The 15,398-nt window shown below is 39.4% G+C and overlaps 1 protein-coding gene across 2 annotated transcripts in view; it reads left to right on the top strand.

The window, feature by feature from the left end:
• The window catches only part of ARHGAP1 (Rho GTPase activating protein 1), a 1,661,218-nt gene that overhangs the window by 1,289,707 nt on the left and 356,113 nt on the right, over positions 1–15,398 (top strand). For both annotated transcript variants that reach the window (XM_044082524.1, XM_044082525.1), the window contains one exon: positions 14,003–14,080. In XM_044082524.1, the coding sequence (XP_043938459.1) occupies positions 14,003–14,080 (78 nt within the window). The remainder of the gene's footprint in view (positions 1–14,002; positions 14,081–15,398) is intronic.

Genomic DNA, 15,398 nt, shown 5'->3' with positions numbered 1-15,398 from the left:
TAGTATATGATCTATTTCTCAAACAGGGAGGATGTAGAACAGAAGATGTGTATGTACCTTTAAGAAGCATTTCCAGATGTAAGCATGTGCATATAAGTAGTGAGCATGTGCAGGCAGCAGTGCCATTTTGAGAGAACAGCCAGAGTGTTAACATGTATGAGTGTGGTAGTCAGTCTTTTTATAAGTTTATTTAAGTTTAAGTTTCAAAGCCTCATTTCTGATGTGTTTGTATGTAATAAAGCTGCTTGAATTGAACCCACAACCGCTTGCCTGTTTTATCCTGACCGGCCGAGTGACAATTTTCTCCAGTAAATTCCATTTACGTCTTGCATAATGTCTGTGCCCCTAATTGCAGCAATCCCTATCAGCAGAATCTCTCTTCTCCATTCTTGTGTTGGCTTAGTTTTTTCTAAGTTAACACTTTCTTCTACTTTATGTATGTAATATTCTGTATGGCGGTTGTTATCCAAAATCCCACTTGTATCCTTATTTCTCAATTTTTCCCTCTGTATATCATGACATTTTTTTTGTTTATACAAATACTGCTGAGAACAAAATTATTTTACAGTTACTTTTTCCCCTCTTAGTGTCCTAAACATTAATGACATAAAGTGGGGTATATGCTTTACAGTCCACCCACAAGTTTAACAAAGTCATCAAAAGTCCAGTCTTTCTCAGTCACTTTGTCTTGCAAAGCCATATTTCACGGATATGATTGATGCTTTATAATCTCAGATTTATTCATTGATGTCATAGTTGCTGGTTTTCTTCCTATTCATCTCCATCTCCCAGCACCAAACTCCATCCCTCAAGTATTTTCCTTTGGAGCACTGGAAAATATTTCACTGGCAAAGTCTCTTTATGAATCTTTCTGTCAGAAGAATGAGAAGCAGAGTCCCCTTCTGCATGTCAACTCAATTTTTGTTGGATAAACTTTTGTTTTTTTCCTTAGCCTGTCCTGCATCAAAAAATTACATAGATCCTACAGAAAAATACACTTTGAAGACCGCTGGATACAGCAGCTTGAATCTCACACATACCTGTTGACATTCCCTGATTGCTGGGATAAATTTGCTTCTCTTCTGCCTGATGTACAGTGAATAATCATTTTCTACAACTTCTCTGCTGTCTTCAACTTTTAATACTTTGCCCTTCAGCCACCATTTTGTCATGATCAACTCTTTCTGCTGGTATGATTGCATCTTTACTGATATAACTCTTGGCTGATTTCTCATGGCTAGGTTTAGAGCATGCAATCAGTGTGCCCTTTCAGTTAACAAATTTTGCTGTGTTAGACCAGCCCAGTTACTTATTTGTGCTTTCATAAAGTTAATACAGTCAGTTGCTCTGGTACAGCAGAAAATCTCAGGTTCTCTACAAGCTGTGTCTTCTAACTGTTATTATTTTTTTAAACAGTTCTTGAGAAACCTTATATTCAGCCAGCTTTTCTTCATGTCAGGCTCTGATTTTTGCAGTTGTATTAGTTCATCTGAAGGGTTAGTTAAAGCGTCTATTTTTTTCCTGCCTTGTGTTGTTTGAATTGATGTATTTCTTCAATATGTCATTTATTTTAATCATCTTGGAGTACAGTTGATGTATTTTTCCTCTAAATTACTGTAAGCCATCTCTTGAACCAAAACTAAAGCTTGAACTACTTTTTGCAGAGCAGCTGCAGCATCCTTCCCAGACAGTGTTTTCTCTTCACCTTTTCTGGTTGATCTTCTTTCAGGTTTTCCAAATTTCTTCTTTGCTGGCATCCATGCACAGCATTTACTAGCCCGTAACCAAAATTTACCCAAAAAAAAAAAACTAAAAAATATTTTCAATGACACTTTTTTCTCAGTTTCTTTTTTCACACTGGGAGAGCTAAATTTATGCTGTTGATCAGTGTGCAGCCATCTTGGAAGTCCCAAATTATTTTCATCGTATTACCAAAATAAAGACTCTGTGATGTGCCATGCTAGTTGCTTTTTATTGAAAACCCTATCTGATGAAGTCTGCTGGGCAAAGATCTAATAAGGTAACTCAATAAACCAGACAGCATTAAGGAGCAATTGGATTGTCCCTTGCTTTTATTTTTACCCTTTACACAGAATCTTTTGGAAAAGGGTTGGTTTGCAAGAATTTTGCTGCACACTGATCAATAATTTGACAGGATGTACCAATGTAATTGGCTTTTCCTTCTTTAGTTTCACTTACAGGTCCATCATTAACTTATTTACTCATTTTAATTTATTTACATTTGTTTACTAGGGTAGAGCACTTTGTATATAAACTAGTTTCAATCCCAGCCAGGAGAATGCAGTGGAGAAATGTAACAGAAGTCATAGCAGACAAGTGCATTTGCTAATACATCAAAACATTTGTTAAAGCAATTCAGGCACCCGATGGGAATCAGTTATACTTAAATCAGATGTTAGGTACATATGAATTTTATGAAAGCAGACATTTCTAAATGTAATGACAAATGCTGTTTAATGAATTATTCTGGGTAAATTGTTTAATACAGGTTGGGAGGGTGGCCTAATGGTTAAGGTGTTTGCCTTACAAACACAAGGTACAGGGTTTGAGTCTCACAAGGGATAATTGGCTAGGCTTAAAATGGCTCACAAGGGCAGTTAGCCTAGTACTAATCTATGAACCTAGTAAAGGCAAGTTAAGATTTTCATTATAAAATAAGATCTGTTTACACAGTGCTGTTGGATTTGTGCAAAATAGAAGATGAAACCATTTAATTCAATAGTATGATTTAAGTTGTGATTGGATATGTATGTTGTGTAGTGATTTATAAGAAGAAAGATTTGCATTTCCCTTTAGTAAGATTTTCATTGAGGAGTCTGTGGAACTCTTTTCCTAATCAGATGAGGGATTTTGCCAAAGTTTAGTGTAGAATATTGAAAAGCTGTGGTTGCTACATTGCATTTTGGTCTACAGGGTTTCAAGTGTAGATTCAACATTTCACTGTAATCTGAGGTTATAGGAAGAGATTCTGTGGGTAAGCCTGCTGGAAAGGTTTTGGAAAGTTCACACTGGAAAAAAATGGGACAGATTTTATTTTATATGATACATTGTTTTAAATGTTTATCTGAGGCTGAGGAGAGGCCAAATTCCAGTTGGGTTTATAGGAAACCTTTGCATAGGAAATCTGACTTCAGGGAGAAGCAAGTGGGAAAATGTCCATGCCCAAAACAGTAATGTATTTGTATTTTTGTATGTTTTTTCCTGTGTGAAGCTGAAAGTTTAAGTATTGATTTAAGAGGCTGCATGCTGCTGTCAGTGATGTGCCAACTAAGAAAAACTGGATCTATTTTTGTATATTTCCCAATATCACTGTTTTTGTGGTATTAAGAACTAGATTTGATAAGAAGGTGGAGATAATTTGGTAACCATTTGAAATGTTAGGACCCACTTTAGTGACTCTCGTGTTATGGACATTGAATAGGTGAAAAAACAGACTTAAATATATCAAGTCAGAGAGTGCCATTTCTTGGAATATTCCCTTTTTCTTTGTGGTAAGGATGTCTCTTAGTTGACATATATAAGTTTGGGAGGGGTGTGGGGGCTTGCCCCCCCCCCCATCGTGTGGGCAGGTGGGGCTGTCCCTGTGCTAAAAAGAAGTTTCAAAGAGAAGAGCGATGTTTAAGATCCACTCTTCCTCTGGATTTTATTCTTTTTTTTTCTGTATGTCTGCACTTGACCTTACATATGCCAGCATTTCAGTAAATGGACATTAATTAGTGCCTTTGTGGGAAGGGTTGGACTTATAAATAGACATGTCATCAGCATATTATATCAGAAGAAAGTGGGGTAAAGTAATTGTGAATTGGTTAATGTAAATGGAAAATGGAAAAGCAGGCAAATAGATCCTTGTTAGAAAACCTTTTAATGGGGAATACAGTAGATTAAGAACCAGTTTGATGCTGTGGAATATTTCTTATAGTTAAAAATACTGTTTTGTAAAACTGTGGTCAGGAAGATCAAAAGCTTTGCTTAAAATAAAAAAATACAGACCTTTAGGCTACCTCTTAACATTTTTTATTAAGATGCCATCTTTAAGTTTGTAGATAGCAGTGCTTCTAGCTTATGTTGGCTTATGTAGTAGAAAAATCATATTGGTTCCAGGCTAGGAGATTAACAGCAAAGAACAAACTGGGTAAAATGGCAACTGAACGGCTTAAAGTCCACTTAATCCACCACAACAGATTATATGATAAACCAAAACAAGATTTAATGTAAGCGCTTTCGCTGGGAAAATGTTCCAGCTATTTCAGACTACAAACAGTAAAATACTTAGAAAAAACACCTTTTAAAACAATTCAAAAAACGAACTGCCAATAGAGTTAGTTACCCCTCCTGGTGTCATACACAAGTATTTAAGAATTAAAGCTACAGGGGGTTACTCCCAACTTAAAACACACTAAGATGTTTAAGCAACCTCACAGCACCATCATTAAAGAAAATAAAAGGATTTTTTTTAAAAAGAATTTTTTTAAAAATAAGAATAAAAATAACTAATGACAATACTGAATTTGTGTACTATAACACCTTAAAATTATATCCTTTACATGGTCAAGATACGGCTATGTTAAGTCACTCACGGCTATGTTAAGTCACTCACAGATCTAATATACTAAATTTTTATGAAGTAAACTATGATATGTGAGACCAACAGCTTGTTCTTTAAAAGAATTTTTTGAAGAACTACTAGAACAATAACAAAGGCTTTGCCGATGTATACAAACCACACCCACTTAAAGGCCTCATTACGACACAGTTTAAATCACCAACATTTAGGCACATATGAGGTACTGCACATTGTTGATACTGTGGACTAAGCAGGTAATATTAACAGACTACAAACCTACGTGATGGATCGTGTATGCCTTAAGTCCACCTATTCTCCTAACACTAAACTATTCACCTAGCCAAAGCCTTCTTTTTAAGCAGACACTTAATGGACAGGACTTAATTTAACCCCGGTAGGGTGTGTGCACCTGTCCGAATTTGCCAGGTAAGTTCAACTTCTTCTAATGCCAGCTCCCAGGGACCCCCTCTTAAATTTCTTTCTATTTTTTCTAACACTACAAACAAAAATCTGTGTGTTGGGCAATCCACGATATGTTTAGCTAGGGCATTCGTGATGGCAGAATTATTGATACTATATACATGTTCATAGATTCTTTGTTTAATTTTCCTTTCGGTTTTCCCTATATAGAAAGCCTCACAGTGGTTACAGACAGCTGCATAGACCACCCTTGAGAATCAGAATTGAATTTAGCATTTAATATATATTCTCTATCTCTAATAATTATCTTTCTTGTAACTTTAACGTAGTTACATTGATGGCATCTACCACATTTAAACATGCCTGTGTATACCTTCACTATTTTTTTGGGATTCTCTACTAAATTTTTCAAGTTTAAACCTCTTCTATAAGTAAACTGTGGCACATGACCAAAAGTTCTTCTAGTTTTTAATTATGATTTCCTTGAAAAAATGAGAATCCAAAGAGAAGGTTGTCAAGAATCTAATGACCTGCCTATCAGTGGGAACTTGGGAAGAATTAATCTCCATCTTCAATTGTGACTCATCAAAACAGACATCATAACCTTTCGAAACCAAAGGGGAAAAGTAGCCTGTGCGTCTTTTGTTAATAACTTCATTGAAAATGAATTCAGTGAATGCCTGAGGGTAACCCGTTTTGTTAAACACAGATTTTAACAAATCACATTCCTTAATGAAATCATCAAAATTAGAAACCGTTCTTGCTGCCCTTACTGCTTGCCCCTTGACTACTGCTTTCTTTTGATGCAAGAGGTGGCAGCTTGAAAAATGTAGGAATGCATTAGAATAGGTGTACTTACGGAAAATGGTGGTCCTAAATCTGTTATTCAGGGTATCTTTGGAAAGGTGTATGCCGAGATGTTCATCTTGTTTCACTGTTGCAGTCATTACCCTTGGGTTATCCTGCTGGCAGGCTACCCGCAGTCAGCCAGAATTCCAAAGTCTAGGTCCGGCGTCGGTTGCTGTCGCCTCTTCCCTGACGTCAGTGCGCCAGGGGTATAAAAGATGCGGCCAACACCATTTTCTTCAGTCTTTCTTGCCACGCGGTGCCCGAAGCAAAAGCAGTTCTCAAGTGCTGGTCGGCCGACTCCTGAGATTTTCAAAATTGAATTTCAGAACCGAAGTCTTCAATAAAGTTAAGTACCCCATTGGGGAAACTTTTTCTTGCTCCAGACCGATGTCAGTTAACAATTGTATTTCTTGTGGGAAGCAAATACCTCATAAGGATTTTCACTCTTACTGTATCCCTTGCCTAGGCCCTGACCACGATGTTGCTAGTTGTCGGTTTTGTGCTAGATTCAACCAACGCACTATTAAGCGTCGGTTTGATTTTGCTTTACATTAATTTGGCCGAAGGTTTAACTACATAATGCCGTCGGAACAACCGAAGACCGGAATACATAAAAAACGCAAGGACAAAGAAAAGGACAGGCATCCGAGGTCCAAAACCGACGACGAAGCCTCTTCTAGGCCAGTCGCCGGTTCTCAGTGAGGCGCTTTCGCAGCCCCTGACACCCACTACCTCAGAGCCACAGGCCACCTCCGACTCCCACGTGGAGACAACTAGGCCTCTGGAAACTCAAGGTATTGGGCCTATGGAAACTATTCCCTCAGATGGGTCCGGAGCCACTGAGCAGGCATCGGCTTCTGAGGGTGTTTTCAGACCTACACAGCTTACTATCAAGTCTACTTCAGCAGCCAAGGCAAAGTCTAAAACACCATTAAAGACAAAGAAACAAGTACAACATTCTCCTGGACAGTCATCCATGCCAAAGAAACAGATGCTTAAAATGGCCGAAGACCTAATTACTTTGATCAGGGGTTCCCATCCCCCTCCTGATAAAAGGCCTAGGCAAGACACTGACTATGACTCCTCTGACCAGGTTTCTATTTCCTCTGATTCCTCTTCAGAACAGGGATATTCTCTTCCTCTCTATTAGGACTCTGATGCTGAAGAGTCTATCCCTTCAGCCTCTCCTCCTGAGGATTACTCTTTTGGGGAAATTCTGCACACCATGAGGGAGCATTTCCATTGGGAGAGCCAGGATTGTTCAGAATCCAAGAAAAGGCTCAGAGACTTTCTTTTACTGCCTCAGCACAGGCCCTTTGCTATCCCCCTGTACTAGATATTGTTGATGATGTATTTTCTGAGTCCAGTCTGTCTCTTGATTCTTTACCCCCTGCACCAGTTAAGCCAGATAGGTATTACAGGGTTCCAGATTCACATACATTTCTTTATAAAAACCCTGCTGCTGACCCAGAAACTATTTCTCAGGGTCCCAAAGGGGTCAAGGCTTCCACTGCAAAAAACCCTGTCCCCTCTGATAGGGATTCCAGAGCTCTAGATAGATGGGGGGAAAAGTTTACACTTCTGCTACTTTAGCTGTAAGGGCTTTAAACTGCCAGTTTCACATGCTTAAATATCAACAGTACCTCATGTCTTTGTTAAAACAGAAAATGCTTAGAATCTCAGAATGTCCTGACAATAAGGAAATGCAGGATTTATTGCATGCAGCTGAACAAGTGGGAAAGCATACTCTGCAGTGTGGTTTTGATTAGAGGCTTCTTGCAGAGCCACAGTTACAGGCTCTGTCATTCGAAGGCATGTTTGGTTAATAGAACAAAGTTTACCTGATCATGTTAAAGTAAAATTATTGGATGCTCCACTTCAGCATGATACTTTGTTTGGTGTTAAGGCAGAAGAGGTGTTAAAGAAAATGGAGGATAAATCAAAGTCAATGCAGACAGTAAAGGATTTCTTACAGGTTCAGCCACCTAGATTTAGCAGAAACTGGCCTTCTAAAAATTGGTCCTTTCCGGTGTAAGACAGGCCACAAAGAGGCAGATACAGATGCCCAAGAGGCAGATCTCAGCCCCAAAGGTCATACAGACCTAAACAGTGGGGTGCTTCAGCCCCCAAAGGAGGAGAAGACAAATCACAGCCTTATAGGAAAACAGTCCCAATGACTTCCCTCTACAAATGCCAAGCACTTACCTTTTGGCAGCACCCTTAGGGGGAAAGCTAGCACTTTTCTCTCAAAATTGGCACATGATCACCCAGGACAAATGGGTACTGAATATTGTTTCTCAGGGTTACAGGTTCCACTTTCACACCCTTCCAAAATCAAAAGGTATGCCAGACCTGCCACAAAACCAATGGGCAGAGGCACAAAAACAAATTTCTGCTCTCATGGACATGAGAGCTATTCAAAGAGCACCACAGCAAGAACAGGGACAAGGATTTTACTCAAGACTTTTCCAGGTACCCAGAAAGGACATAGCCTGGAGACCAATTCTGGACCTGTCAGTCCTAAATACTTTCCTGGATATTCCGAAATTCAAAATGTTAACACTGCAGCAACTTCTACCCATGTTGGGCAAGAAGGCTTGGCTAGTTACTTTGGACCTCAAGGAGGCATACCTGCATGTCCCAATCAGACAGTCTTGCAGAAGATACCTCAGATTCATAGCTGGCTCAATGCATTACCAATTCTATGCACTGCCCTTTGGCTTATCTACTGCACCCAGGGTCTTCACAAAATGCCTGGCACCAGTAATTGCATTCTGTAGACAAAACGGAATTCAAATATATCCCTACTTGGATGACTGCCTTATTCAAGCAGAGATCAAGGACATTCTACTAAAGCATCTGGCATTTGTAAAAAGATTACTAATTTGCCAAGGGTACACAGTAAACGAATAGAAGTCAAAACTAGTACCCTCTCAAGAGATAATATTCCTGGGTGCAAGCTTAAATACAACTGCCCAGATGGCTTATCTCATGCCAGACAAGCAAGGGCAACTGACTCATTACTTTCAGATGATGGCAACAAAGACCCAGCTCCCTGCAGGAAAAATTCTGCAGGCTCGGGGCTTCATGGCATCCTGTATTCTACTAATTCCATATGCAAGACTGCATATGAGGAAACTACAATGGTATCTAAAAAGTGTTTGGACTCAACATTGCCACAGCCTGGAAACAATAATAACTCTTTTTCCCTGCCTACAACAGGAGTTTTGATGGTGGGCACTGGCCTGTCACCACAACAAGGGACAGCCTTTCACCTTACCCACAACCAGGCAGACAATAACAACAGATGCATCGGATTATGCCTGGGGGGCACACATGACAGGAAAATGTATTCAGGGCACGTGGCCCAAGGAACAAATGCATCTTCACATCAACCAAAAATAGATGCTAGCTGTACAGCATGCCCTGACAGCCTTCAAGGATCTACTACATTCAGGACAACTATTACTAAAGACAGACAATACCACAGTTATGTGGTACATAAACAAGCAAGGGGGCACACATTCCTACCCCCTCTGCAGGCAAGCCATGACCTTGTGGAACACAGCACTGACCTATCAAGTACATCTGCAGGCACAATTCCTGCCAGGAAAGAAAAATACTCTAGCAGACGAACTAAGCAGAAATCTCATGGATCCTCATGAATGGAAACTAAATCCACAGGTCTTCAGCATGATAACAAGGAAATGGGGACGCCCAGATGTAGATCTTTTTGCCTCCCCTCACAACTGCCAACTACAGAGATTCTGCACAAGAACTTATCACTCACAAGCATGGAATGTGGATGCTGTATCCTTCAGCTGGAAAACACTGACAGTTTATGCCTTTCCTCCACTGCCTCTTCTTCCCAAGGTGCTCCTAAAATTCAGACAAGAGAAGCCAAAAATGATTCTGATTGCTCCAGACTGGCCACGCCAGCACTGGTACCCAATCCTAAACAACTTGTCTCAAGGCTCAGCCTGGCCTTTACCTCAAATTCCTCATCTTCTGACTCGACAAAACAATCAGATTCTGCGCAGTCAACTCAGAACCTTAAATCTGACTGCATGGCAGGTAATATAACCACTCAGGCCACACCTCTCTCTAAAGCTGTTATGGATATCATTTTAGAAGCCAGAAGGCCCAGCACTAGGAAATCTTATGCAGAAAAATGGAAGAGATTCTGTGCTTGGAACCAGGCTCAAGGACTCGAACCACTTGTTCCAAATATACCTCAGATTTTACAATACCTTACTGAGATGCTGGACAAAGGCCTATCTTTCTCATAAATTAAGATCCATGCCTCTGCCATTTCAGCTCATTACAATATGGAACCTCCTATTTTCTCTCACCCACTACTAAGATAGTACCTCAGAGGGGCAAAAAACATAAGACCCCCAAGGAGAGCACCGATACCTACATGGGACCTCAATTTTGTTTTAGAAAAGCTCACACTGCCTCCTTTTGAGCCAGCCAATACAGCTGATATAAAATTCTTATCACAGAAAACTGCTCTGCTCCTAGCAATAACTTCAGCAAGAAGAGTCTCAGAGTTACAGGCATTAATGGCAGTGGAACCTTTCATCATTTTTCATCAGGACAGGGTTTCTCCAAGGACAAACCCAACATTTATGCCAAAGATAGTATCCAGTGTGGCTCTTAACCAAACCATTAATTTGCCAACATTTTATCCAAATCACCAGAATAAAGGGGAGAGACTTCTGCACGCTTTGGACATACACAGACAGCTACGCTTCTATTTGGACAAAACAAAAGCTTTCAGAAAAACTGAGCAACTGTTTGTAGCTTATGCTGCAAGATCACAAGGAAAGCCTATCTCAAAGCAGACTATTTCAAAATGGATAGGACACTGCATTCGTTTCTGCTATTCACAACATGGCAAATCAGTGCCTAAGGGCATTAGGCCACATTCAACCAGAGCAGCAGCCACTTCAGCAGCCTTCCTCAGAGGAGTACCAACCACAGACATTCTAGAGGCTGCAACCTGGAGTTCAGTGCACACTTTCACCAAGCACTACCACTTACCTCTCTACTCTAAATCCAGAGCAGGCTTTGCCACTGCAGTTCTGCAGGGCCTTGTAGCCTCTCCTAATCCTATTTAGGCCCAGCCACCCAACCTCAGCTTTGGGATTCAACCCAAGGGTAATGACTGCAACAGTGAAACACGATAAACATAGTACAGTTGTGTACCTACCATAAATGTAGATGTTCGAGTGTATTCACTGTTGCAGTCCAGGTTACGCACCCACAATCCCACTTTTCTTGCTGGGACTTTTCTGTACTTCTCTGTTCTATACAACCTTTTTGGTGTATTTGCTTGTAGATGAAGGAAATGTTTATTTTAGTACATGCATGCTTCTTGGCATAATTTATTTTAGCCTACCTATTTGGGGGCACCTGACATCTGGGGCAAGAAAAACTGAAGAAAATGGCGTCGGCTGCATCTTTTATACCCCTGGCACACTGACGTCAGGGAAGAGGCAACAGCAATCGACGCCGGACCTAGACTTTGGAATTCTGGCCGACTGCGGGTAGCCTGCCAGCAGGATAACCCAGGGGTAATGACTACAACAGTGAATACACTCGAACATCTACATTTATGGTAGGTACGCAACTGTACTGTAATCTATCTCATCATAACCTATTTGGTAGGTGTACTCAAGAAAATTCTTAAACTTTGTGATCTCATCTATAAATACTTGAATTAAAACTGCTTCACCTTTCCAAATGAGGAACGTCATTTTGCGAATAGTGTGATAGCTTACTGGGAAAGTGTATTCTTGTTTAACAACTTAAAATTTAGAGAACATGTAACTTGGTATACACGTTACCAAGATGACATGTTCCTTATTTTTCAAGCTGCCACCTCTTGCATCAAAAGAAAGCAGTAGTCAAGGGGCAAGCAGTAAGGACAGCAAGAACGGTTTCTAATTTTGATGATTTCATTAAGGAATGTGATTTGTTAAAATCTGTGTTTAACAAAACGGGTAATCCTCAGGCGTTCACTGAATTCATTTTCAATGAAGTTATTAACAAAAGACGCACAGGCTACTTTTCCCCTTTGGTTTCGAAAGGTTATGATGTCCATTTTGATGAGCCACAATTGAAGATGGAGATTAATTCTTCCCAAGTTCCCCCTGATAGGCAGGTCATTAGATTCTTGACAACCTTCTCTTTCTTTGGATTCTCATTTCATCAAGGAAATCATAATCAAAAACTGGGGGTTTATTTTAGATGACCATGCATTAAGAAGACCTTTTGGTCAAGTGCCCCAGTTTACTTATAGAAGAGGTTTAAACTTGAAAAATTTAGTAGAGAATCCCAAAATAATAGTGAAGGTATACACAGGCATATTTAAATGTGGTAGATGCCATCAATGTAACTACGTTAAAGTTACAAGAAAGATAATTATTAGAGATAGAGAATATATATTAGATGCTAAATTCAATTGTGATTCTCAAGGGGTAGTCTACGCAGCTGTCTGTGACCTCTGTGAGGCTTTCTATATAGGGAAAACCGAAAGGAAATTTAAACAAAGCATCTATGAACATGTATATAGTATCAATAATTCTGCCATCACGAATGCCCTAGCTAAACATATCATGGATTGCCCAACACACAGGTTTTTGTTTGTAGTGTTAGAAAAAATAGAAATTTAAGAGGGGGTCCCTGGGAGCTGGCATTAGAAGAAGCTGAACTTACCTGGCAAATTCGGACAGGTGCACACACCCTACCGGGGTTAAATGAAGTCCTGTCCATTAAGTGCCTGCTTAAAAAGAAGGCTTTGGCTAGGTGAATAGTTTAGTGTTAGGAGAATAGGTGGACTTAAGGCATACACGATCCATCACGCAGGTTTGTAGTCTGTTAATATTACCTGCTTAGTCCACAGTATCAACAATGTGCAGTACCTCATATGTGCCTAAATGTTGGTGATTTAAACTGTGTCGTAATGAGGCCTTTAATTGGGTGTGGTTTGTATACATCGGCAAAGCCTTTGTTATTGTTCTAGTAGGTCTTCAAAAAATTCTTTTAAAGACCAAGCTGTTGGTCTCACATATCATAGTTTACTTCATAAAAATTTAGTATATTAGATCTGTGAGTGACTTAACATAGCCGTGAGTGACTTAACATAGCCGTATCTCGACCATGTAAAGGATATAATTTTAAGGTGTTATAGTACGCAAATTCAGTATTGTCATTAAATATTTTTATTTTTATTTTTAAAAAAATTCTTTTTAAAAAAAATCCTTTTATTTTCTTTAATGATGGTGCTGTGAGGTTGCTTAAACATCTTAGTGTGTTTTAAAATGGAGTAATTCCCTGTAGCTTTAATTCTTAAATGCTTGTGTATGACATCAGGAGAGGTAACTAACTCTATTGGCAGTTTGTTTTTTGAATTGTTTTAAAAGGTGTTTTTTCTAAGTATTTTACTGTTTGTAGTCTGAAATAGCTGGAACATTTTCCCAGCGAAAGCGCTTACATTAAATCTTGTTTTGGTTTATCATATAATCTGTTGTGGTGGATTAAGTGGACTTTAAGCTGTCCAGTTGCCGTTTTATCCAGGCTAGGAAATAACACACACACGAGAAGCAGAAAGCGTCAACAAGGGGTTGCAAAAGTCAGGTTTCTTGAAGGACAGCAGTTCGTAAGCTTGGGAAGAGCGCACCATTCTCAACAGCAAAGTAAAATAATATCTGCTCTTAGGTGCCGTTACTTTCATTGAGCTATTTTTGTTTTTATATTTTCAGAATTCAGTGTTCATACCTTCGGGGTTATATCACAGATTTCTCATTTCTTTTACTCTATTAATGTAGCAACAAACTAGATGATTGTTACTAGATTTTGATTCACCCTGGTATGAGCGTATATGCCAGTCATATGCATATGTACTCCTGTGTCTTTGTATTTCTTGTCTAGATAAGAATTCCAAACTGTTCAGTGGGAAAAGACAATGTGCAAGCAAGTCAACTCTGAAAGATTCCTTTAGGTTATCAGATGTTAGACTAAAGTAATTGATTTGCATGTGTGTTATTGCCTCCTAATTAAATGTATGCATTTTGAAATATGCTGTATTTGTGAAATATGCTATGTTATGCTGTGCTGAAGTGTTTGTTTTTTGTTTCATAGCGATTAACACAGAAGGGATATTTCGAAGATCAGCAAATATACAGTTAGTTAAAAAAGTCAAGGAAAAGTACAACATGGGTATGTCATCTTTCAGAATTACTCTCATCCTGTAGATAGGTCAAGTTTTCAATGTATGATGATTCTTCTTTTTTGTTTTTATATCTTTTAAGAATGCTATTTCAAGTTCTGTTCATTTGATTTTTATATTTTTGGGGGTCACATATATTAATGAAGAACATGCATGTACCATGTATAATCTGCTGTTTTCCAGTTGGAATTGATAGTATTCCATAGACTTGTTTTATTAATTAATGAATTTATTTTTTTGATGGTTCCTGTATCCAGTTTGTGTGTGTGTGTGTGTGTGTGTGTGTGTGTGTGTGTGTGTGTGTGTGTGTGTGTGTGTGTGTGTGTGTGTGTGTGTGTGTATTGTCTCCCAGAACTTTGCCTCCATTTCCTGGCGGTTATCATCCCCTTTGTGGCCATTTGGCCCATTCGTTTTTCCATTGCTTGGGAGATGGGTGGCAGGGGAGAGGCCATTATTTAGGCAACCATCAAGGGTAATTCAGGATTTTTATTCTGTAGCCCTATTCCCTTGAACATGTCCATTGATACCCAGGTTAATGTCGAACATTACATGGTTGATACCAAATGTTCGACATTTGGATGTTCGAACATCAAATAAAACAAAAAAGAAAAACACACTTTAACAGCGTGAGCAGGGGGGGAAGCCCCCCTGCACTCCCCACACCCCCCCTACTTATATATATATACCAACTCCGAGACTGCACTTCAGTGCCGAAAAGGGAAATTCTCCCTATCTGCACCGTATGGCGCCATTGAAAGTCAATTTTCGAACACTTAAAATTTCAAACGTTTGGTCTCGACCATGTAACGTTCTAAATTTTGAGCATTTGAAGATTTGTCATAGACCCTGATACCCATGGGTGGATATTGCAGTGAGCATCAGCACTACACCAGCCCTCATATTTGCAAAGGGTTGATACCCTGTGAGCGGTATAACATGACTGTTACTCCAGTATCCACAACAGAAATCAACCTTGTGAGTATGTGACCCTGAGCATGCATTTTCTCACTCCCAAGATGGGACACCATCGATCATCCCTGTCTGCACTGACCGATACCTGTGCTGCTGTTCGAACTCTGGTCACTAGGGCCATAGTCAGGGCTTTATCCCTGTACATCAGCAGTATGGGCAACCATTTTATGTATTTTAAAAAAGTGCATATTTTCCTTTTATGTTTATTAGACATCTTAACATTGATTGGTTTCTAGCCTCTTTGTCTTCCCCACTGAAGATCACAAATAAGTGTGACCGTGGTAAACATACCTCGACAGATGCACATAAATACAGACACAAGCAAATTTTCATGTA

This window comes from Protopterus annectens, chromosome 9.part0 (assembly GCF_019279795.1).
Source record: "Protopterus annectens isolate FY-2018-M chromosome 9.part0, PAN1.0, whole genome shotgun sequence".
NCBI lineage: Eukaryota > Metazoa > Chordata > Ceratodontiformes > Protopteridae > Protopterus > Protopterus annectens.
This window is presented reverse-complemented; position numbering and strand designations above follow the sequence as displayed.